Raw genomic sequence first — 23,823 nt, 5'->3', positions numbered from 1 at the left:
CGCTCCACGACGGAAAACTCACCATGGACGAGATACAGCTCAAAAAGAGTTGTCACCTTCAGATCAACCACCCTGAGATTGACAGCGGATCATCCCGTCGCTCAAGACATTTCAGCTCTCACATGAGCTACTTGGGTCATGTACGTACGTCTAGGGTGTCTCCTTGTCGATGCTTTCGCTTTACGTTTAGCTGAATGACACGCATCAAGCGAATGCTCAACTTCAACGATCATTTTGGTCTCTCGAGGTGCGCCTGTCAAAGTATCGAACCAACATCTTCCGCTGTCGTGTGCGTGTGCGCTTTTGCGACAACATTGGACGTAGATGATATCACAACGGTCTCAGTAGCGAAAGGGGGCCCTCGGACTATTAGCAAAGGCGGTCACCCTTGACTGCCGCTTATATCTTCAGCCGACCGACTGCCGTGCCTTATCGTTCACAACACCCTCACGCCCCGCCATTTCCAAGGAATACGTGCTTTCCAATGAAGCAGTCCTGATAGCTCCCCGGTTCTTGGTAGGAAGCCCCAGGCAAGATGACGACATATTTGATTGCTCACGTTGGTCTGGTGTCCTACCCATCACAGGGTGTTGCTCGTCTAGCATCGGTCAAGTCGCTTCACGCATCAGCTGAAGCATCGTCGCATCGGTCAGTAAGCAACCGCAGCGGTTGGCATCACCAGAGCCTGCACTTGAAACGGAATGAGTTTTGCATCTTGTGCTGATGAGTCTTCTGAATGGGATACAAGAGCACTGTTGAGACTTCAACGGAAGCACCGGAAGACTGACGATAGCCATGCTTGGAGACAGAGGTTCGTCCCGTCCGCAAAACACCTCTCTCGTCAACCATCCCGATGAGCCCGCGTACACGAGAAACACGAAATAACGGTTGAGTCACAAGCCCCGCAGCGTCATGCGTCCGGAACGACGTCGTCATGCTCAGACCGCAAACCCTCCGGAGCCCGAGGCTCCTCCTTCTCCGTCGATGCCGGGCAGAGGGCCAAGCCGATAGCCGTCTATGCGGGGACCGGCGACCCGCCCGACAGACCGACTTGCCGACAGTGCCTAAATAGGAACTCATGGGCGCCGAGGCGGCGGCGGCGGCGGCGGCGGAGCTGTGTGGAGCATGGGCTTCGTCCGAAGCTGGCAGTAAGTGGCGCATCCTGGCGTGCCTGGTTTGATTTTTAGCGTTTCCGCACCAATCCCAGCTGGGAGTTCGTCGCAACTCTACTCCCCTTCAATTTCGAGTAGACTTCTATCTTTCCTTCTTAGACTCTTTGCGAAAAGAACCATCTCTTACAACCTGCAATGTCCATGCTGCTGTGGTGCTTCGAATCTGCTGCAGGGGTGAAGCACGGCATCTATAGCGCAACAGCAGGTTCGGAGCGGACCTCTGGGGTGAAGCAGGGGAATGATGGGACAGTGGTGAAAGCTGCCCCATAGCTTTCTTAGCAACACGGAGGCAGCAAGTAGGCGACTCCTTCGGTCTCGGTCCCGTTCCGTAGACTGCGATACGAGTTTGAAGGTTCATCGCGAGTACTCCGTAGTGTCAGTTGCGACGACAAGGCGGGTGTGGCCTCATCTTGGTCTTTCAACATGTTTCTGTTTCTTCAGAACCCTGTCCACGTGGAAGGCCACCGGTCAAAGGTCACACAGGCCACGGCTGACGATGTCGAGTTTGAACGGCAAGGCTCCAGCAGAAGCAGCAAGGGTCGTCGTCCGTGATGAGCAGCTAGGAACGGTAGTGAGGTGCCGGCGCGCCGGGAGAAGACCTTCCCACAAGCCGATCTCCATCGCTTATTGCAGAGTGGCAGCGTGGCTAGGACCGATGGCTTTCTCTGAATGAGGGGGATTAGCACCAGGCCGAAATGTTTGTACCGCAACGAGATGGTCACTGGGCATGCAAGGCAGATCTTCCAAGGTTTCATGTTTCAGGCTTTGTTGACGCCCGCTCTGACCAGGCCACGTTGGCACTCCATTTTAGTTGACCAGACGGCCGGATCTAGGATTGCTCTGCAGAAGGATACGCCCTTTTTGGATGGTTCCCAAGCGGTCTGCTCTGAAACGTGAGCGGCGGGCTCTAGGGGACATATTTGGGAATATCGTCAGTTTTCGAGGAGTCATCTGTGTCGGCAAATGCCAAGTCTTGGTTGACCGTATGTGTTCCCCTTTCCTAGGGTGGCGACTTGGCGGTGATCGGGCCATAACTCATTTCCTTCGCATGACTGCAGTGACTGCATGCCCCCACAAGTCGCGGACTGCTTTCGCCGAAGACTCAGCATCAGGAGCAGATGGGGATAAGCATGAGGTGCCCTGCGCGTCTTTCTGTGCGACGACGGCACAAACGGCTGCGTATCTTGCCAAAATAGCAGCGTTGGCGTAACCAAATCCACCAACATGCCGTGGAATGGCACTTCAGCACCGTCAATTTCGCAGACCGTGGGTCAAAGGTTGCAGGAAAAAGAAAGGTGACGTATATCTGTACTCTGTGTACACACATGTCAGGTGGACATTGAGATGTCTCCTAGCCCTGATTTTTCGTAGCAATCAGAGGTGTCACGGGAATAAGTGCACCGTCCAGAGCTTAGCTGTGTGTCACATAGCGCCTCTTACAGGCAGAGAAAAGTCAAAAGGCGGCTCGAAATGACAATGTAGGTGATTGGCTCGAGATGTGCCAAAGAAGGCAAAGAGGCTCTAGAAGGGGTGAGGCCCAGCCGGGATGATCCACGATGCGCAAAGTGACGGTGAACGCCCTCTCCACGTTAGATGTGCCTTGGGCTCAGACTGGCGTCGCCGTGTTAATTAATCTGAGGGGACGCCAACGCCGAAAGGTAAGTAGGAAGGACGCTCCGTAGCACCCCCGAGTTCCCCCCAGTCTTGCGAGCCAATTCCCATATGGAGACTGGTGAAGTGATGAAGCGCAGTGGTGCCGTGGTGGTTGAGTCTTGGTAGTCCCTGGTGTCCAACGAAGCACCAGTGAAGACACGGCGGGATATTGGCGCCCAGAGGAGGGAAACCAGGGATGCAGGGCAGCGGAGAGGGTGTCGAGACGTGCGACACGACTGGTTTCAAGCGATCCAGCCCCGAGTTGAGTGCGGGAGTGCGCCGGAGCCAATCACCGGTGGACGCAGGCCATGCTGCCGGCCTTTGCGAATCCTCCATCGGCCTTGTCACTATGAAATTCTGCAGTTCTGTTGTGCTGTCCTCGGCGAATAGCTTACACTTGACTTCTCTAATGGGTACCTCTTGGTTCGTCGATAGGTGGTTCACGATGGTCGGTGGCGACCTGCTCCTCCTAGCAAGCTGCGAAAGCAAATAGGGGATCGCAGCCAAATTATCAGGGTGTGTTGGTCTGCTCGTTAGGCCTATCATGTTGCAAGGAGTCGGCTCCATTGTATGGCGTCCGTCCAACGGACAAGACCTCCGCCTGTTGGTCAGCGGCCAAACCAATCTTCGCCTATCGTGTAATCGTATCATCGTCCCAAGCAGAGTGGAACCGGCGGAGGTATCATCGCAGCGGGGATCTCTGGCCCTCTCGTGATCCGGGCGAGACGGACAAGCTCTTGTTGTTGACAGCGTCCGGTTGCGACGGTGACCTCCTCCAAGCAGCCGGGTATTGTTGTGGAGGGCTCATGCCGAGCCTTGGTGTATATCCAGACAGATAGTATAGACCACGGAACATGGCATGCCAAAGTGTTCGTTTGATGGGCCGCCTTGTCACTTGCAACCGAGAAAGGATCGTGAGCAGGCCTCTGTGGGTGGGTTACGGGTAGGCTGACGATAAGACGACGTCTGGCACCACGGAGGCGAGGCCGTGCATGATGGCGTGGCTACTAACCACTCGGTATTCGTACGCCTCGGTGGCTTTCATAGTATGGCCGAAGCCATCGTTGTGGAAGATTGTGTTCCAGAGGAAATTGCATCCCATCTTTGTCGGGAGTCAAGGGCGGTCGAGGTTCGAAGAGAGGTGCCGTGACGTGGCTTTGGCGAACAGAGTCTGAGGCTTTGAATAGGAACAGTCTTGCAAGCAAGGGGCGGGCGGCGCACGCAACCAAGCGGGTTTGCTGACGGGCCAAGAATAGCAGAAAAAGATTCGGATGGGCGCGTGTAGGATTGTTCCAGAGGTGAGCGAGAAGCCGGGATGTTCTCTGGTTTGTTTGAAGAACAATTTGAGCTTGGTCGGCAGCTGAGTAAACTACCGTCCGCCATCCGCCACTATTCACGTATTCCGTGGCTAGACGTGGTTGCTATTCTGTTGCACCTCTTTTCTTCTTGGGGTCCCTGCAGGCTCTGATGTGTCTGGTCGTCATGATGAACAGGCCGTGATGGATCAGAGGCACGAGAGGGTCTCTTGTGGCACACTGCAATACAAGAACACGAGATATTGACTTGGCGGCGATTGGCTGGGCGGCGGGGGTTGCATGACGGCGCATTGAGGAGGGCAAATTACACGTTGGGGAGACATTGGGGGATATTGGGGACGCTTGGGGGGAGTAAGACGGCTCACGGCTGAGTAATTCCTCAGGACTTTCTCAGGTACATTGTCCATGTTTCTGGTTGGAAGCACGGGAAGGCAGGCTCGAGAGTCATTCTAGAGTGCCTTCCTCAGTGATGGGCAGTCAAATCACAATGGAAGGTACTGACTGCCCAGTCAAGCAGTGAAGGCAAGTGCTAAGGAGACTGACTGAGGAGGGCAGGTGCCGCTGCAGAGCCAAAGTTTGGGTGGGGACGTGCGGCGTTGACCCTGCTTGAGCCAGTTTCATGAAGCCGCCGCCGTCGCCATACCCTTGCAAACGCCCTTTTAAAGGTTGCCATGTTGCCAAGGGTGCAGGCAGGGGCTTGGCTTCTCCATCCATGATCCGCCATCGCGCCTGAGACTCATCGTGGAAGGAGAGGAGAGGAGAGGAGATACACACAGAAGAAGCCTTTGGCCAGCGAAAACCTTGTTGAATCGACGTGCCATTTTGCCGTGTAATGTCGCTCTTGAGTGGACCGCAAACCCGAGGGAACCGGGCGAGTTGGCCAGAGATGGAGGCTCTTTGATAGCATTTTGGAACACATTGCTAGCATAAGTAAGCCTCTTCGAAGTACTGTGTAAGCCTGTATGACATGCTCAAGCAAAATGAAGAAACAACTGTTCAAAGACTCGGTGACGAAGAGGATCAGGGTTTAGCTGAACAATACATCAAAAGACCAGACCTCAAACAACGCGAACAAAACCTTGCCGTACGCCTCATCGTCGTCGTACCCCTTCGCAACGTTGCCTTTCTCTCACTGTCACAGTGGCTAAAAGCCCAAGGCTCAAGGGCAGACTCTGCGGAAAGCTTCTCTCGAGTGTGTTTGTTTCCCCCAAGTTTCTGCCTCAAGCGAACAGACGCATCAGGGCCGTTGCGAGGACTGTGCGGCCTGTAAATCTCGTGTTTTGTAGCTCAGCTTTGCTTCGCTTTGCTGTACAGTGATACCGTCCGTTGTTCCAAGGTTGTACATACACAGCACCTCAGAGAGATCCCTCTTTGCATTGGAGCCTCAGCCAAGTCCATTTCCTTTCACGGACTACTGCGACAGCACACAAGTGACAAAGGAAGAAGAAGCATTGGAAGCTTGTTGCCGCCCTCCCCTCTTCTGCCCTTCCCCCCTGCTGTATGGTCTGTGGTCGCTCACCTCAGGTAGAGTCTCTGTGGTGGTGGTGCTCCCCACTCGTAGATGAAGTATCTCGCATCCCAAGTTGTGCGTAAAGGTACATCTGAGGCTGCTTACACCTGCACCACTCACACATCCCTCCCTGCCGCTGGCTCCCAAGCAAGTGCAAGTCCCCTGCACCCCCAAAAATCCATCATTAACCCTCCCCTTCCCTCCTCTTTTTCCCTCCCGGCCGAAGTACCCGTAATTCCACACACGACCTTCGCCCTCACCAAATTCCCTCCTCTGCGTCTCCAAGCAGAAACCAGACCTTCACGGTCCGGCACTGAAGAGGCTCGACATTCCCCGACCCGGATCCAGCGACAGACATCTACATTCCACATTTTCGCTATACCGCAACTTCTTCGCTTCTATCGCATCCGGCCCGACGCCTTGTTCCCTGTCTCGGACACCTACCTGACGGAATCCTCTCTCGGCACGACGCGCTCCAGGAGAGGCAGCTGAGACAAACCCCTCCCGCGATCACCACCACCATCGACCACGTCAACTTCACTTCAGTCAATGTCCACCTGACATATCACAATTACAAGATGGCAATGCTGGCCCCCAAGACCGCATTCCCGGCACCGCTGGGCTCCAGCAATCCCATGGTTTCCAACGTTTCTACCGGTGCCGCACCGCCCTCAAGACGGGCACCCACGATCCCCAACCAGGCCACAGCCTACGCCAGCCCGACCGAATCCGAATTTTCCGAGAGCGACGGCCCCGATGCCGTCAAGAACTGGGACGAGGACAAGGTCTGCGACTATTTGAGGAGCGTCAAGTGCGGCGAGTACGAAAAGCTCTTCCGTAAGAACCACATCAATGGCGAGAATCTCCTCGAACTCGACAAGGATGTCCTCAAGGAGATGGGCATCGAAAAGGTCGGCGACCGCGTGCGACTGTTCCTGGGCATTAAGAAGTTGAGGACAAAGGCCTACGCCAACCAGAAGAAACGGAATAGGGTACGTGCAAGACTGGCATTCCCCCTTGCGGCACCGTGAGATGCCGCCATCAATGGGTAACACAACTGACATTTGACCATTACAGGATTCGTTTGGTGGCCTTGACCAATTCACCCCGTCGTCGGGCGGGTCTTCTCGACCCTCTGCTTCAAGTGCTCGTACCGCGCCCACGCCTTCCATGAATAAGCGCTATTCGAGACAATACGACTCCCTTCCCCTGGAGAGCGCGTCTTCCCGTCCCAACTCACCCCTCCCCGGCACGGATGCCATCCGCCCTCTGCGAACAAGATATGGCCAAAGTCCCGGCTATGTGAGTAGCGCCGGGCAGTCCGTTCCCCAGACCGGCCGATTGGTAACTTCCCATACCAGGAATAACTCCAGTATGGATGGTTCACTGATGGCTGGCTTACCGCAGAATCAGGATGTTATCCGCGTCATTTCCACCGGAGGAGTTACAAAGGTCGTCAAGATCGCCGACTGCAACACGTGTGAGGAGGTCATGCGAGTCACCCTTAGGAAGTTTGCACTACGAGAGGATCATGAGAGGAACTACTGCTTCTGGGTACTGGCCGGCATTGAGCCGGACCCCAACCAGTGCCGGCGACTCGGCGACACGGAGCTGTGGCGGATTATCAAGGACCAGAAACGCCCTGAACGGAATCGCCTGATTCTCCGCCGCGTTCCTGCCGGCGAGCCAGGCATGCCCGAGCTCGAGAGAGCAGCGGGCATCGCCATTGAGGAGGCGCAGCAAAACCACAGCCGCGCCCTCGAGACTGTGGATAAGAGAAGCCAGATGAAGGTGCAAAAACTTTTGGGTGAGAGATGGAACGACGAGCTGCAACATCCTCTCTCCCCGGTCTCTTTCCACGACCGGGAGCGCAACGTGTACAACACCGCCAAAGAGCTGGAGCGTCCCGCATCCAACGACGGCCCTAGATCTGCCGGCGGACCCAGGAGGAATAAGGGCATCTTGCGGTCGTTTGGCGGGTTGCGTCCTCCCAGCGAGCTCATCGCCTCGGACCTCACATCCTACTTCCCAGATCACCCCAGAGAGGAGATTGACAGGACCGCTCGTCTGTCCATGAGAAGATCGACCCGTCTGAGCAAGGTCAACAGCCGTCTGAGTGTGGCTAGCAACCTCAGCTTCGCGTCTAGCATCCAAGATGCACCCCCTATTCCGACCATCGCCGACAGCTGGCTCCACGCCGGTAGTGCTCCCAAGGCGCGATCAGGCCTGCGGGTCACCCACTTCCGCGACTCCGTCGCCTCTTCCATGCTCGACACTTTGCAAGAGGAGTCGCCTGTTGAGCCGAACCGCAAGTCTTATGTGTCATTCGCCGACAGCTCCGACGGTGCTAGTGCAGCCGCTCTCAGCGTGACAGACCCTGAAGGTAACGTTACGCGGCGAAGCTACTTCGAGACCGACGGCTCAACGGGTTCAGGTTCCCTCAAAGATCTTACGGCGGCGCTCAACGAAGACGGCGAGGACGCCGATGAGGAGCTTGAGAGCTTCCTCGCCGGAGAGTCCTGGTCGGACGACAAGTGGATGAAGGGAGCCCTCATCGGCCAGGGCTCCTTCGGTTGTGTCTACCTCGCCCTGCATGCCGTGACCGGTGAGCTTCTTGCCGTTAAGCAGGTCGAGGCGCCAGCCCCGGGTGCCAACAGCCAAAACGATGCACGCAAGAAGAGCATGATCGAGGCCCTTAAGCGGGAAATCAGTCTGCTCCGTGACCTTCGACACCCGAATATCGTTCAGTATCTGGGTTGCAGTTCATCTACCGAGTACCTCAACATTTTCCTCGAGTACGTCCCCGGTGGTTCCGTCCAGACCATGCTCAACTCGTATGGTGCTCTCGGAGAGCCTCTTGTGCGCAGCTTTGTCCGCCAGATTTTGACTGGTCTGTCGTATCTGCATGATCGCGAAATTATCCACCGAGACATCAAGGGCGCCAACATTCTCGTGGACAACAAGGGCACTATCAAAATTTCCGATTTCGGTATCTCCAAGAAGCTCGAAGCCACCAACATCCTGTCCGGCGCGAACAACAACAAGCACCGCCCCTCCCTTCAAGGCTCCGTCTTCTGGATGGCCCCCGAGGTTGTGAAGCAGACCTCATACACCCGCAAGGCCGATATCTGGTCGCTCGGATGCTTGGTTGTTGAGATGATGACAGGCACGCATCCATACCCCGACTGCAGTCAGCTGCAGGCCATCTTCAAGATTGGTGGCGGCAAGGCGGCTCCCACGATCCCGGAGCACGCTTCCGAAGACGCCAAGACGTTCCTTGCTCAGACCTTTGAGATGGATCACAACCTGCGGCCGAGTGCGGACGAGTTGATGCTCAGCCCTTTCCTGGCTCCCATCACATAGTCCCTGCGTTGCAACAGATACCCCCCTCTTCGATTCTTTGGGCTCTTGTCGCTACACTTGTAGCGGACTTCTGTCCTTTTTGTACCTATTTTTCTTACGAAACTCAACACCTCCCCACGTCCTCACGCCAGGACGGGGATTTATATACTGGGACGAGACAGCGGATTGTCTCTCTTTTTGTACGTGCGAGCGGCCGCTGGAAGGACCCGACGATAAAGCATGGACATGGTTGGACTTCTCCTTGACATTCACGCATGGGCTGGCGAATGGAGAGAGGCTATAAAGATTTGGCATTTCACGGGCACCGGAGGGGCATGAAACAAGAGTGTATAATAATATCTCGATGAGAAATGACACTGAAGAAGGGGAATAATGAGCCTCGAGTTACAGTACAGCACGCAACTTGCACATCATGTGAGACGCGATTGTGAAGTCATCATGGCGGCATCAATTGACATTCTCAAAAGGCACCGACTGAGTGAGCTGGATACTCTGATGAACTTGCCCTCCGGGAGTATGGCCGAAGGTCCCCGCGACCCTGGGCTTCATAGTCAGCAATCCATCTCGTTTGTTCGCTCACTCAGCGGCATGGAGAAGGAATTAGCAGAAGCTCGGATGCGTCTCGTAATCAGCCGCCGCCGCCATTCATTTCCCGCCGGCCCTGGTCTGGGTAGCCAACGTCAAATCAAGTAATCAGTAGGCACTTTTGCCCATTTTTCTTCCTCATTGGGAAGCGAGAGTGAGAGAGTGAGAGAGCAGGGCCCGATGCGCATGACTATGCCATCGTCCACGCCCCCGGCCGGGTATGGATAAGCACAGTCAATTCACCGATGGGCGGCGGAGTTTATTCTCTGCTAACTTTCACAAATGTGTACGAAAAACCTCCGTACGGATACTTTTACGACTCGTCGTGGTCCTGTGATTTGCGTCATTTCCCGTTTTGTATACCTTGCGGAGTATATCCCTGAGAAGGCCATGTGCTTGACTTCCTCTTTACTTTTGCGTTGTTGCGGGGATTGATTGATACTCATTTCCGTTTTGGTGAGAATGGAAGTGAGAGTGAGATGAGAGATGAGAATGATGATGAGGATTTCCTTTTCATTATTTCCAACCTCGTTGCTCAAGTTCTCATACTCTCGCCCCCATGCTGCAGCTTTCCCCTCTCGGCGACTTTGGAAATACAGATCTGCGGGCTTGCAGGAGTGTGGAGTTCATGTTGTGAGCGTGGCTTGCATGGGTTTGGTTGGTGTCTGCTGGGGGACTGTTTTGGCCCGGGTTTCGCTTTCCCTGCTCGGCGTGAATTTGAGTCTTTGCTTCACGAAATACACCTTTGATCAAAGTCGCTGGAGTCTGGGAGACAGAACCCATGAGATGTGCCCGATTAGATGAGCGGAGGGGATGAATTGAAGGTGCGAATAAGAGAAGACAAATAAAATGCCATTCGGGTGATCAAATGCATCTCTCGACTCGACTACATGTCGAACCGCCAGCAACACCCAAAGTCAAGCCCAAGCATCTTGAGAAATAAATCAATGCATAGAGAAGACAGTACTATTTCTTGAGCAATCTGATTAAATTAATCCTACATGCAAATGCAGGCTCCCGGGGGCTGGAGCTACTCGGGTTTCGAACTTCGAGATCGCCTTCTATTCTCCCCAACTAGGTCAGGATTCTGGATTACTGCTGATCATCGGGTTACGGATGTCTTGCAACACCGAGGCGGAGATGTGCCCAACTTCCCACTCTCCAAGCTCCAAGTGCTTATTTTTGCCTTCAGCTACCCAATGATCGTCTCTGGGAGAGCGTTATGGTCATCCAAGAAGACCAGGGATTTATTCGTAGTCGCTGCCAACAAAAACTTGTTGCAAGTATTTGGGGGAGAGGGCTCGGACAGCCGTTTGTGGGCACCGCTAGACGGGCTCCCATGTCCTCTTCGCAGACGCTAGCAGCAACAAAACGTGCTTCGGGACGTTGCGATTTCCACCGCGTATGGGGGTGTGAACATGGGAGCTTGGGGACTTGAGGGGGCCATACGGCATCTCAGTTCCGAGGCTCAGAGTGAAACTCGTCGGTCATCCTTTACCCTATTTTACCGCCCTTTCTGTGATCCGTCATTTGCAAGCTGCAGACTCGAAGGAGGGCGCGGGCTGCGGCGTTGACGTGATTTACTAATGTTGGCGGCTGATTGAGGGTTAGCCGCGGAAGCCCGTCCGCTTCGTAATACGTCGTACTATCGAAACCTACTATGCGAGCCGCATTAGTTTCCTCAAGTCTCGCAGCTTCGACAGCCTGCTTTTTCAGCCTCCAAGGCGTGAAAGGCCTAGATCTTACGGATAGACGGACATCAAGTCTGGGAGACTAGGAAGTCTAGAACCGCCACTCCCGCCGCCGTGGTTCAGCGAAGGAACAGACAATATCGATCGTCGAGAAGGTAAGACAAGAAAGGACGCGTTCTTTTCTTGACCGGTCGAGCGAGCTGCGGCTTCCCGTGCTTTCCGTCCCTTCCCCGTGTCCGTCCTTGCCGTTAACGGAGAACGAGCTGAGACCTGCAGGAGACGGTTGTATATCGCGCCGTCCGCGGAAGAACCCGTTCGGAAGAGGGGGGCACCAACGGGGGCTGCGGCCACGGGGGTTGGCAGGCACCGCGGGATGAAAATTGAGACGGACTCATTCATTGAAACGAGATCGACCTGTCAAATTTCCTTTGACAGTTAACCCCGACATGAAGCCCCCGTCATCCGGTGTCAGGGGTTTGCATCCTTTAGTGTCTTTGGTGCGTCTAGCTCGCTGCAGTTTACATGGCATGCATGGGTAGGATGCAGAATGCTAGAAGCTAGCAGACCGCGGAGAGAATTTGGACTATTCAGACTTGGCATCTGATAGGCATATAGGACATGGGCACATCCGACAGGCAGCCCAACCCGTTACCCGATAGCGATAACGCGGGTGATGATAGACCTGATAGACACAGAGGCGAGAGTCGAGAGTCGAGAGGGGTGACGAACACATGCCAGGACTAGGGCTCAACGACGGCCTACAGGTGCCAAGGGTGGAGGGCAGCATTACAGGTTCGTTGGTGAAACAGATTGCGTCGTACGGGTACTGAGTGGTAGTGGTCGGGATGGGATCTTCGAGTCGTTCGTCTTGTCATTTCTTTTGACGTGCAAAGTCTAATTTGTCTGGACCTCTGGGATTTTGCGGCGGTAACGACGGGTACCCAACCCACTCGTTCTTCAACACTATTGATGTAAAGAGAATCAGATTTCTGATTTATCTTTGAACAAGGATAGGTGGAAAACACAATCTCTCTGCCCGGGTCCGGGGTTGCTGCTGATCACATTCTAACTTTCAGGGACTCCTTTCTTTTTTCTTTCTTTTTCCTTTCGGCGTCACACTCGGACACCTCTTGCCGCGGATTGTGGGAGAGTTTTTGGAAAGACGGCGCCGTGGAAGCGGTATGAAGTATGCGTATGTCACAAAACAATCCTTACCGATGCCACTACCACGCTCAGCTACTCCGTATACTACTGTCTTATTGTGGACTCTACACAATTTGACAGGTCTGACAGATGACATATAGCTGCGGAGCACCGCAACGGCGCAACGGGCCAGAACTTGGCAACAGGATAAACGGCCTTCACTCCGATCGAGAGGAACAGCAGTACCCGCTGCCTGTCAATGTCATAGCTGCGCCGGCCCGGCCGGCTAGCTCCGAAAGAGGAATGGGAAGAACTGTGGAGATTGGGACGAGCAAAGAAGAGAGAGAGCGAGCACGGAGGACCAGGCCTGGAAACGGTCGACCTTTGATTGTATCCGCTGCCCGTCCAGAAGCAGAAATAAAGGCCCTTTCACACCTTGGACGGAGGCGAAACGCGGAAACCTTTCTGGATTCAATCTGGTCTCGCGAGGCTACTAAACTAACCGAACGCCGGTTCGGGGATCGCCTCAACTACCGAACTTTGCCGAGGGCATTCTGGGAAACGCAGGGAGAGCTTTACTTTGACTACATGCACCTCGAGTCCGCGACAGCCGTCTCATCTTCAAGAAGACTGTTCTTATTCGTACGGAAAAAGAAACTACACCAGAGAGGAGAGGGAGCCGGGCTACGGTATTGCGGGCGGGAGGATTTCCAATTGGGTCTCGAAGGTGCAATATGTTCCCACTCGTCAAACTCCTCTCTCCCCTTATTCCCAGCCAGCGGGCCTGCAGGCTGCGAAGCTGCTGAAGAAACCTGAACCGCAGGAGTTCCGCAAAATGCTGAAGAAACTCCTCTCTAACCCCTGCCCCTTCAACAGAGGAGGAGGGAGGTAAACCCACCAGAAACTGGCAGGGCCCCTTGGCATGCCATGAGGCCGGTGGGCTCTTGCCAATGCGTTCCCTCGACGCCCTCGAAGCAAGTCGTCACTTGTCAATGTCACGGTCTAGTGAAAAGGCACGTGGCCCGCGTTCTATGTGGTAGAGTTGCAATGAGTTTGCTGATTCATGTTTTTTCTCCGGTCCCCGGCAGGCAGGATTACGATCTCGACCGGGCCACGCGTGCGTTGGTAAAAGCCGGGAATTATCTTTGCCTCTATTCATTGGGGGCCGTCCCGATTCAGACTCTTCATAATCAAAGGTTAGTCCGTACTGCTGCCTTTTCCCTGGCTATTACGCGAGCTTTTACGCGAAACGTCACTGGGTTACCATTTTGGCCCCCTCCCCTGGACCCTGCTTCATATGACAAAACCTAGGTGGGCAGCTTTTTTTTTCTCTCGCCAAAAAGCACGCAAGTGGTCGACATCTGCCGCGTTGCATTTGGAATGCCACTATGGCTAGCCAGGGGTAAGTGAGGCTTTGCTGCGCTGATCTTCGTCCGGGGGGACCCTTGTCACATATTGCCTACTACGGATATGGGCATACGCACTACGCATGCTAACGTAGGCGGCCAAGTTCCGGTAGGTTGAAGCGGATTTGACGAAGCACTGAGCACATGCAGGTTCGGTTTAAACGCGTGAGGATTGGGTCGAGTGAGGCTATTCTCGAAAGATTCAAGCATGTTTTCCCATTGGACCTGGTCTGGAACTGTGTGTTTGCGACTCTTGTTTTTTTTGCTTATTTACTTGTCTCGATTTGACTTAGTCTCACGAGGCAACCCTCTTTGTTAACGATCTACATCGTCTTCTGTCCAAGGCACGCACTCGGTCTCGCATGAGAACTATCTAAGCCGCAATTTTCTCTTGGCCAACCTTAACAGCGAGCTCGACACCCTCGATGACGAGGTCCGGGCGGGACAGGAAGGGGGAGTGAGAGGTGTTTGCGTAGAAGGTGGTGTAGCCGGTAGGGAATTGGGCAGCCATGGCCTCCTGGGTAGCCAGAGGAATAGCCTGGTCCTGCTCCGTGTGGAAGTACATGACCTCGATGCCATTGTTCCACGGCTCATAGGTCGCGGGGTCGGAGAAGACGCGGGCGGACTGCCAGCTCAACTCCGCAATGGCCTTGGCCTTGAGGACCGGGTTGACATCGGCGTAGAAGATGGTCTCTGGGGTATCAGCGTAGACCTTGTCACCCTGCAAGTTCAGTGTCAGCGGGAATTATCTCGATCAAGAGTCTCTTGGGACGTGTTTCTAGATATGTCGCATGCCAAGCAAGGGTATAAAACAGTGACATGTGCGATGGGGAGGGGGACTACTGGCACTGGGTTCCAGTGTCAAAGTGTCAAAGAAGCTTACCTCAACTCTCATCCAGGGGAGGTATTCTCCGCTGAGCATATCCAAAAGGCTAGTAGCGTTGGGGGCAGCAAAGGCGGCGAGGTAGACGAGCATGATGACGCCGCCCTTTTCGTTGTTGGCGGCGCGCTGCTTGTATCCAAGCCCCTCGATGGCGTTGCCGCCAACCATGCCGCCGTACGAGTGAACAACGACGACGACCTCCTTGCCGGCGTCGGCGAGGGTCTCAATGGTGGACCGCAAGACGGCGGCGTCCTCCTCGAGACCGACGGTTGCGGGCTCCGCGCCGACGGAGGGGAGGGTGATGGCCTCGGACTCGTAGCCCTTGAGCGTCAGACCGGCGCGGACGAGGTCGAAGGACTGCGGACCATGCCAGGCGCCCGGGGTGAAGACCACGGTGGGCAGAGTGGCGGCGGTGACCACGAGGGCCGAGGAAAGGAGGCTGGCGATCTTGGGGAGCATGTTGATGGATTTTGGGAGGAGTGGTGGTAGGGGGGCGTGTGGTGTAAGTTGCGTCAAGGGGGGGAGAGAGGACACAGACAACTGCCGATCAACGTGTACCAAGGTTCAAGAGTGTTTTGGTACGGATAAGGGTAACCGTTGACGTGCAGGATCTTTGGTAAAATGAACGACGGGTAAGGAGTTGTGGGATGCCGGAGGCGTATTAGCGAACGATGCAATAGGATCGATCGAGTAAGAGGGAAATGCTGCACGAGAGAGTGATTGTGATGCCAACGCGCGAGGAACCGAGGGGATCGTGGGAAAGCCGAGGGGGAAGAAGAGATGAACATGCCATTTTATCCTCGTTCAATATCCGTACGGATACCTCTCTGACTCTCTATCTTGTAACTCTGCTGACAGCTCCCGGTGCTCCCACGAACCTCGTCTTTGCCTCAATCTCATAGAATTCGTTATGCCCATGTCGATATCAGAGAAAAGAATTAGTGTCGCAACTGTCGCCCCCCTCAACGGTGTCCCCCTTTTCCGAAAGAGGTCGTCAAGACCGGAGGATAGCGACTGTATTGAGGTGGTGTTGATGGGGCGAGCTGGGGTTACATCAGCAATGGGGCACATTTGTCTGAACTCCCGTGATGAGCCTGGCTGCGATCAGACGTCGCGCTCGGAGCACAGGGTCGTGACGGGGACCACTTCTACGTAGTACTGGGTAGGGGACAAGGGCACAAGAGGTAGCAGGGCCTCGAGGTGGACGTTATATCGATGCGGATTTTGGCTCCCCAGTACGACGTTGGCCCCCTTCGACAGGCGTCGAGGGGGACCCTCCCCTCCCCATTGAAGCCTCCAGTCTTGACAAGCCGGCATGTTGTCGCCCCTCATATGCCGAGTCAGTCGAATCTCACCACGTTTTTCTGCACCGGGCAGGGTGTCAATGGCAGAGCGTATAAGGACTATAGGCTTGCGCATCCCGGATATCCAGGAAAGAAAAGGCTCCATTTTGTTCTTGTCCTAGCCCTTCTTTTTCTCTCATTTTCCTTTTGATATCCCCGTACCCGAAAAATTTCGGGAAGCAGCAGAGAGATACCGAAAAACTGGCGTGTTTCTTGCATTGCATTCTTCTTCGTTGGTTGTTGTGTCCACGATACTGACTCAAAATCTATTGGATTCTGCGCGGAGGAGTACTGGTCTCGGAGATTTCACGTCCCCATCTTTTCCCTTCTTCAGCCTCCATGGCCGACACATCGGCTCTGACAGACCCTCTGGCGGATAGAGGGCCTGAGCTGAGTGGCACCACGACAGCATTGCTCGTTCTCGCAACCGTTTTTGTCGGTCTCCGGTTCTGGGCGCGGTGGACTGTTGGCTTTCACTATGGCCTCGATGACTGGTTCATGGTGGTTGGCCTGATTGTCACCTTTATGGCGGGAGCCCTCAACTATGCCAGTAAGCATAAGACAGGACGATGGTTGAAGTGAGGGCATCATGAAAAACTGACCACGAGTATAGTGATTGCACAGGGCCTCGGCCGCCACGCCGCAACATTATCACAAGACACGCTGATAAAGTTCCTCAAGCTGCTACTAGCATTTGAGTGTGTATACGTGACGGCGGTCATGTTCATCAAGATCTCGCTGCTGCTCATGTACCGCCGCATCTTCCCTGGCCGCGGCTTCAAGATCGCGGCCCTGATCCTCGGCCTCCTTACCATCGGCTGGTGGCTCGCCATCGTCTTTGTGTGTGTCTTCCAGTGCACGCCCGTTGCCAAGGCCTACATGCCCTGGATCGAAGGCACCTGCATCGACCTTAAGGCGTCCTTCATTGGCAACGCCATTCCCAATATCTTGACCGACGTGGCCATCCTGTGTTTGCCCATCGGCCAGGTGTGGAAGCTACAGGTGACGCTGGCTCAGCGGTTGTCGTTGTGCTTCATGTTTCTGCTGGGAGGATTGTAAGTGATACCAAGCCCTAAGGCAATTGTATAAGTGCTGACAACGATATAGCGTTCTCTTTGCCAGTATCTACCGTTTCACAACAATCATGCAGTTTGAGCTCACTGACACGACATGTAAGGTTCGCCCAGCCAGCTGCCTCTCCTCATACGCTGACAGTATATCTAGGGACGCTCGCCACTGCATGTACATGGTGCGTCGTCGAATGTGCCTGCGGTGTTATCAGCGCTTGCCTGCCCACATTACGCCCCCTCATGGTCAAAGTCTCGTCGCAGTTCGGCAGCATCGCGACAAAATACAACCTCTCTGGGGGCCAGAGCGGCGGTCGCTCAAAGGCCGGAAGCCGGGGACCCACGGAACTCATGACGATTGGGGGAACGGGAGGGAAGTCGGCCGACAGAGGGTTCAAGCGCCTAGGAACCGAGGACGGAAAGTACGGCATCACGACGAACATCTCAACTCGATCCGCAGGAGCAGGAGGAGCGACGACAAAACCCTCGGAGGGTTCTGACTCGGGCTCGTGCGACGACTTGTCCCTGAAGGGCGGAATACGGATCAAGGTGGACCAGGAGGTCCGTTGGGGCGAGGAGAGCCGGTCTCGCCAGGACTCGACGGCGTCGACAAAGTACGAGTCTTCATCACGGAGCGGATCCTCGCATCTGGGCTCAAACCGAGTCTGAAAATGGGTCTTGACGACTGCATAATGAGAAGCGTTCACTTTGTCATATCATAACTGAACATAATAGAAACCTAATACAGAAGAGCGATTGTCAGCTTCAACAGATAACCGCCCGCCAAAATCAGACTCCCTTGGACTTGACTCTGTACCGGAAATCTAGGCTCTCGAAATATCTTGACGTCGCAGCGTCCTGGACCAATCCAGCTAGGCGTCGACCTCTCGCGTTCCATACTCGAACATGGCATTCGATTCCACCGCGCTCTCGTCAACGAGCTTATGCGCCGACTCTACGCCGGCGACAGGCAGCTTGAACTCGAACTTCTTTCCGGACGTCGGACCGCTACCGTTGATCTGATAAGGAAACGGCAGGAACTCGGGCAGGAGACCGAGTTGGCGCAGCGCAGTGGCCTGGTCCCAGGCGATGTGCTCGTGGTGGAGATGATCGCCCCGTACGTTTACGACACTCGTGAAGGGAATGGAAAGATGCTTTCCAGTTGGCGGAACACCAGGGAGCCTGAGTTCGTGGTCAGAAGTACGATCTTCGCGTGTCTCGTGCTGGGAGGCACTTACAGCCAGTCAATGACTCTGTTGTGGGTGCACTTGAAGACGAACTCATCGATAACTCGGTCGATACCAACCGTACGGCTGACCAGCTCGAGCTCAGTGTCGTCGGGGTTGTTGAAGATGAAATGGTCTCTGTAGAAGCTGGTCAGGTATTGGCGGCCTACGCCGCCAGTGAGCGTCGGGACGTGGTTGACCTGCGCCGGGGTTAGCCAAACTTGCCCTGAAGGGCTACCTCCCAACCACCCTCACATATGGCTGATCGACCATGGTGGCCATGGTCTTTTCGACATTGCGCTCGCCAAACTCGAAGAGGGTGTGTTCTTCCCAGACGGCCTCGAGATCAAAGTACGGCCCGCCGAGGAGGGGTTTCAGGAACGTCAGTGTGCGAGTGTGCGCGAGCCCTGCGGCATTGGCGTTGAAGTTGGGATGGCTAGGGACGACGAAGAAGTCGCTTGCTCCGGGGTAGGCGTGTGTCTTTGCCGCAGGAGTTGGCTTGGGACCGTCTGTCTGGGTTTTGGGGAGATGCGAAAGGGTCGGAATTGAGAGTGCTTGGCCAAAGTTGTAGAACACGGCCGCCTTGATCTCGGAATGACTCTCCAAGGCGTCAACAAGTTGTGGAGAGGGGGCGTTGATGAGAGCTAGTGAGAATGGTTAGTTGGAGGTTTCCAATAGGCAATGGTGTACCTACAAATGACGCCAAACTTGTCCTTGCCGCTACAACTGTCGAGCTCTCTGAGACTTTGGATGGCCGAGGTAATCTGACCAGCAACGTCCGCGGCTCCGGGTGCAACAATTATCTGCGCAACGGCGTATCCTTCCTCTGCCCATTTCTGTGAGGGGGGAGGGTCCAGGATCTTGTCATGTTTGGAAAGGTTGATGCCCTCTTCGACCACGATGATGAGCCCAGGGCCGTGGCCACGGCGGGATAGTGGTGGTTGAATCGTCACGGCGCTCATCTTTCCCTAGTTTCGTCGTCTCACTTTGAGGTAGAAACTCTGCTCAACGAGTTGGGGATCCTTTTTGTAATGTGCGACTTCGCGGTTGGCACCAATGGAACGACATCGACTTTGATGACCAGTTGAACAGGTTTGAATGGCAAGGTGAGATCAGTTGCGCCTCCACTTGGTGCAACCCCCGCTCGAGATATCGGCCGATTCCTCCCAACTCCATTCCCAGATAAGGCAGTCAGCCGGGTTGACAAGCCCTCTGTAACAACCTCGGCCAATCGCGACTGTTCCTCGAGAGTTGCGTCTTCCAATGCCATGTTGCAATTGCGGCGGTTTAGGAAAGAGTCCGTCGACAGCCCTTGGCGGTAAGTAATCATGTTTGTCTAACCTGAGAGGGGAATCGTAATTAGGGATACCTGGTTGTCCGAGTACGCCGTTATCTGGGACAAGAGAAGAGACCAATCAAGTTTAGAAATGAAGTATCCAAAATACAAAGTCCTCATTGAGTATGTAACTTCAACTCACAGAGAGGTCTTTTTCCCGAGTTGCAGAGCGATATAGAGGATGTTGGAGGCAAGGTGTCTTTTCATTTTGTTTATACCCAACTGGCTAGGCGCACCACACATACTTGACTCAATTGCGCTCAAAACATCAGCAAGCCCACAAAATTGCATTTCTCTTTTCCATTGCAATGAAACCAGGTTTCACTCAATTGTACGGCCCAAAGCTAAGCGCGTGAAGCTCGCTATTGGCACCTCGAAAGATGACAGAAGAAGCAATTGGTGCAGAATGCAAGGGACGAGCCAATGCAGGGGCGCAGGGGCCGCAGATGACCCAAGGGCGGATCAAGGGCATTTCAAGGGATCTGCCGTGTACTGTGTAACGCCGGGCGGTAGTTGTCTAGAAGCGAGAGAAGAAAAGACTGCGATAAACTATCATCACCTTCACATCCGTTCTCAACCTTGAGAAGAACTGAAGCAGTCTTTGTTCAGAGCAACTCTCCAGCCTACGACTGTAAGTGAAGGTGACACTCGATGACCATCCTAGCTGCCCCCGTCCACAATGACGTGCCGCGCCGGAAGCGTGGGGAGTCCCGTTGCCGCGTTCATCACAGATTTGCCCCGTCCCCCCCTGTGGGAACTCTCCGATCTTTGGTCCCTGCAGTGTGCGTGGACTGTGGACTGCCTTACGAGTCCAGACACCCGGGACCGCAAGTGGGAGGCGTACGGCGGCCGATGAATGGTCGACGGTGGTGTCCCATGTCCACACAAGTCGTCCTGCATCTCATCTCAGATTCATCCCTCGGACCACCGCATCCAGAGCCTCAGCTTTGATATGCTCAGACACTCTACCCCAGACAGAACTGCCAGAATACTCCCGTCTAATCGTACAGGCGAGTTGTCGTTCGTTCGCCATGACAGTTGTTGCTGAAGAGCGACATGAAGGAAACTTGGGCCACCCGCTAGCCAGGGCGATGGCTGATGGTATCTCAAAGTCTTGAAACTCTAAAAGTCAAGTCCCGACTATGAAAGCTGGCCTGAAGCTGCCCTCCAATACCCTCCGTGCTGGGTGCCCTTCATTCTAGCCCCTCCCTCCCTGGCCATAGTCGGCCACGCCACGCCACACTATACAGACTACCCAAGATGTCAGACACAGCTCCCTGGCGTCCATTTTGAGACCTGGGTCCCTTGCTCAGCTTCTTACTTGTCTCCGACGTAAGTTCAACTCTTTCCCACCTCCAAACCTCGCCGGCCGTGCTCTGTGTTACTCTTTCTTGCTCATCGTCATTGTCAACTTGCTCTGATGCAGTGATTCACAATCTCTGGTCCAGCAAAGATAACCATCGCTCACAGCTGGTTCTGGTCCCAAGTTGCGCGCATCGATCGCATCGCCCACGTCTTTGGAAAGTCGCCGACTCCGAGCCGCAGCATCCATCGACAGCATTCGCCATGTCGACGGCTCCAGTGAATAGGCAGACCTTTATTGGTCTGCTCATCTTTCTCTTCTTTCTGTGGACGCTCTCGACCTTTACCCAGACAACATCGACCACGCCTACACATGTTGTGAGTCTTTCAGCGATACCCAATTCATCTAGACTCCCTGGACTAACTCTCGATCCCCTAGACACACGACCAGCAGTCTGCCAATCCTGTAGGCCATCCGCAGTACCCGAACAGCAATAGCAATGCCGCGGATAAGCAGAAGCCCGACAAGTCCTCGAAGCCGTCCCACGATATTTCGAAACCAGACAAGTCGCCAGAGTACTCCCTCCCGCCATGGTACGAGGATGACGAAGACAAGGCAGACAAGGCAGCTTCTCAAACGACTGCCAAGGGAGCGAAGCAGACCGCAAGCGCTGCTTCTGACAAGGGCGCGAGCAAGAGCTCGTCTGCCTCTACATCTCTGAAGTCGCATTCGTCTTCTACCACGTCGAAAGAATCGTCCGGCTCCAAGGACCGCAGCCGCCCCCTAGTGCTTTACGCCTACGCCGAGTCCGATGCCGGCCGCGAGAATCTCCAATTCTTCGTCAAGCAGGGCCTGCACGACGCTGCCGACTTCATCTTCATCCTCAACGGCGAGACCAACGTCAGCAGTATCATCCCCGAAAAGGACAACATAAAGGTTGTTGCCCGAGACAACACCTGCTTCGACCTCGGCGCGTACGGCGATGTGCTCCGGAAGGGAGATCTGTACAAGAAGTACAAGCGTTTCATCACCATGAACGCCAGTATCCGCGGTCCTTTCCTGCCTCACTGGGCGCAATCGTGCTGGACTGACATGTACCTGGACCGCCTCACGGACGAAGTCAAGGTAAGATGAAGGCAATGTTCCGCAACTTGAGTGACTGCTGCTAACACGAGCTGCTAGCTGGTCGGCATGACGGCAAACTGCTGGCCCCGATTCCACGTCCAGTCCATGATCTGGGCCACCGACAGCGTAGGCATCGATTTGCTCCTCAACCCCCCGCCTGGCTCCTCCGTCAAGGACGACTTCGGCACCGAGAACGATCCGGTTGGCCTGGGCGGCTGCTACGACGGCTGGAATCACGCCGTGCATGCCGAGATTGGTGCTACGGGCACCTTCTTGAAGCAAGGCTACAAGGTGGACCTGATGATGACGGCGTTCCAAAAGTCCAAGAATTACATTGAGGAGTGCGACACGTCGCAGAATGGTGACGTTCTCTGGAACGGCAAGTACTTTGGTACCAACGTGCACCCGTACGAGACCATCTTCATCAAGGCCAACCGCGACATTGACCCGACTTTGATTGAGCATTTGACAACCTGGCATCAAGCGTCCGGCTTTGACAGCTATGCCGCTTGCAAGTCGAGTTCATAGTGGTCGGGCCATGTTTTGGATGTAGTGTTGGGCGCTCGGCGTTGACCATGTCTTTTACGTTTTGGAAGTACAAAAGATGAATGTGTACAATAGGCGCATGTGTATGGCGAAAGAGTATAGTTGGGAACGAATGCATATTGGATATCACTCTTGATCACTTTTAGACAGCGACCTCGGTCAAAACCGAGCGGCAGTGTGTTTCCAACTAAAAGTGTAGCTCCAAGTTGCCCCAGTCTGGCCAACTTGCCCCCGTGATCTTTGCTAATCGTGGAAACTCGCCATCGCGTCGTCCACCTCGATCAACAGCTGGCTCTGGTCAGCGTACAGAATTTCATGCATATGAGTTTCTCAACGACATTCTCATCCCAGCACTCGCTTTATCAACAATAGCAAGGGACTGTGCCTACTTCTGACCATACCCGAGTGGCTCATTGGTATCTGCGCCGAGGATATAGGTGGCTGGATGTACTACCCCGACCAGAACGTGCAGAATGGCATAACCCCTGCGAATCGGTGTACCATCTGCCGCGACGCGAGAAGCGGCACCAAGGACTATGATATTGATGATGGCTACTTTAGTATACGGTGCGGCACGTATGCTGAGGGAAGTTGCGGGTAGAGGTGTGAGAGGTGAGTTGGCCGCGAGAGCGTAGCGGGTATTATTGCTAAGTTTCCTCAGTCAGCATGAGCTATTCACTGGGAATCACTGAATTGAATCACGTTGAAATATGAGATGAAGCTGAAGATGATTGAGACTCTGGTCTCGCTATGTCACTCTGAGTACGAACCTTGGTTGGACATTCGTTCGGGCGATTTGAGGACACCACCCCCGTAATATTGAATAAGCATACCATAAGGTACCAGCGGCTTCTAATGCGATTTTTCAATTCTACAACTATCCTGCTGTGTCCGACATGACTCAAGAATCATGAATGTTTTCCAAGAAGTCACCGTCATTCCGTATGAGAGATGAGTTCGAGAAAACAACTTGACTACGTGAGTGAGTTCACACTGCAGATGTCATACCCAAAATTGTACCCAAATTGACCCATTGAAACCCCAGGACGCTTCCATATAACCTCACAACTCGTCCTTATTCAAGACCAAACTTCTCTTGCATTGTACACCTTCCTAACTTACCCATAGAACCGTCCTGTGCCATCTTGAGCCTCT

At 54.4% G+C, this 23,823-nt stretch overlaps 7 protein-coding genes across 7 annotated transcripts; 4 read left to right on the top strand and 3 right to left on the bottom strand.

Moving 5' to 3' along the window:
* Positions 1–2,591: 2,591 nt before the first annotated feature.
* BDZ83DRAFT_168182 (uncharacterized protein) lies at positions 2,592–3,671 on the bottom strand. The gene has a single exon (XM_060501441.1). It carries the CDS (start codon positions 3,474–3,476, stop codon positions 2,802–2,804), a length of 675 nt encoding a protein of 224 aa, XP_060367991.1. The 5' UTR covers positions 3,477–3,671; the 3' UTR covers positions 2,592–2,801.
* Positions 3,672–6,229: 2,558 nt separating this feature from the next.
* BDZ83DRAFT_571459 (kinase-like domain-containing protein) lies at positions 6,230–9,014 on the top strand (the record flags this gene model as incomplete). Its single annotated transcript, XM_060504412.1, has 2 exons — positions 6,230–6,643; positions 6,729–9,014. The coding sequence occupies 2 exons, from the start codon at positions 6,230–6,232 to the stop codon at positions 9,012–9,014; spliced, it is 2,700 nt and encodes an 899-aa protein (XP_060367990.1).
* Positions 9,015–12,222: 3,208 nt separating this feature from the next.
* BDZ83DRAFT_168067 (uncharacterized protein) lies at positions 12,223–13,579 on the top strand. The gene is made up of 4 exons (XM_060501440.1): positions 12,223–12,304; positions 12,367–12,482; positions 12,595–13,160; positions 13,310–13,579. The coding sequence occupies exons 2-4, from the start codon at positions 12,472–12,474 to the stop codon at positions 13,471–13,473; spliced, it is 741 nt and encodes a 246-aa protein (XP_060367989.1). The 5' UTR covers positions 12,223–12,304; positions 12,367–12,471; the 3' UTR covers positions 13,474–13,579.
* Positions 13,580–14,130: 551 nt separating this feature from the next.
* Positions 14,131–15,302, bottom strand: BDZ83DRAFT_167999 (Alpha/beta hydrolase fold-1). Its single transcript, XM_060501439.1, has 2 exons — positions 14,723–15,302; positions 14,131–14,560 (listed from the first exon to the last, which is right to left on the bottom strand). Exons 1-2 carry the CDS (start codon positions 15,179–15,181, stop codon positions 14,213–14,215), a joined length of 807 nt encoding a protein of 268 aa, XP_060367988.1. The 5' UTR covers positions 15,182–15,302; the 3' UTR covers positions 14,131–14,212.
* A 1,008-nt stretch (positions 15,303–16,310) lies between these two features.
* On the top strand, positions 16,311–17,939 carry BDZ83DRAFT_167929 (uncharacterized protein). The gene is made up of 4 exons (XM_060501438.1): positions 16,311–16,615; positions 16,679–17,120; positions 17,173–17,237; positions 17,290–17,939. Exons 1-4 carry the CDS (start codon positions 16,405–16,407, stop codon positions 17,799–17,801), a joined length of 1,230 nt encoding a protein of 409 aa, XP_060367987.1. The 5' UTR covers positions 16,311–16,404; the 3' UTR covers positions 17,802–17,939.
* A 65-nt stretch (positions 17,940–18,004) lies between these two features.
* BDZ83DRAFT_749482 (carboxymethylenebutenolidase) lies at positions 18,005–19,320 on the bottom strand (the record flags this gene model as incomplete). Its single annotated transcript, XM_060513772.1, has 4 exons — positions 18,005–18,314; positions 18,371–18,558; positions 18,614–19,002; positions 19,053–19,320. The coding sequence occupies 4 exons, from the start codon at positions 19,318–19,320 to the stop codon at positions 18,005–18,007; spliced, it is 1,155 nt and encodes a 384-aa protein (XP_060367986.1).
* A 1,633-nt stretch (positions 19,321–20,953) lies between these two features.
* BDZ83DRAFT_167890 (uncharacterized protein) lies at positions 20,954–22,882 on the top strand. Its single transcript, XM_060501437.1, has 3 exons — positions 20,954–21,374; positions 21,436–22,122; positions 22,180–22,882. The coding sequence occupies exons 1-3, from the start codon at positions 21,261–21,263 to the stop codon at positions 22,648–22,650; spliced, it is 1,272 nt and encodes a 423-aa protein (XP_060367985.1). The 5' UTR covers positions 20,954–21,260; the 3' UTR covers positions 22,651–22,882.
* Positions 22,883–23,823: the final 941 nt, after the last annotated feature.

Source organism: Colletotrichum acutatum, assembly GCF_030867785.1.
Source record: "Colletotrichum acutatum strain CBS 112980 chromosome Unknown BDZ83scaffold_20, whole genome shotgun sequence".
Classification (NCBI taxonomy): Eukaryota; Fungi; Ascomycota; class Sordariomycetes; order Glomerellales; family Glomerellaceae; genus Colletotrichum; species Colletotrichum acutatum.
This window is presented reverse-complemented; position numbering and strand designations above follow the sequence as displayed.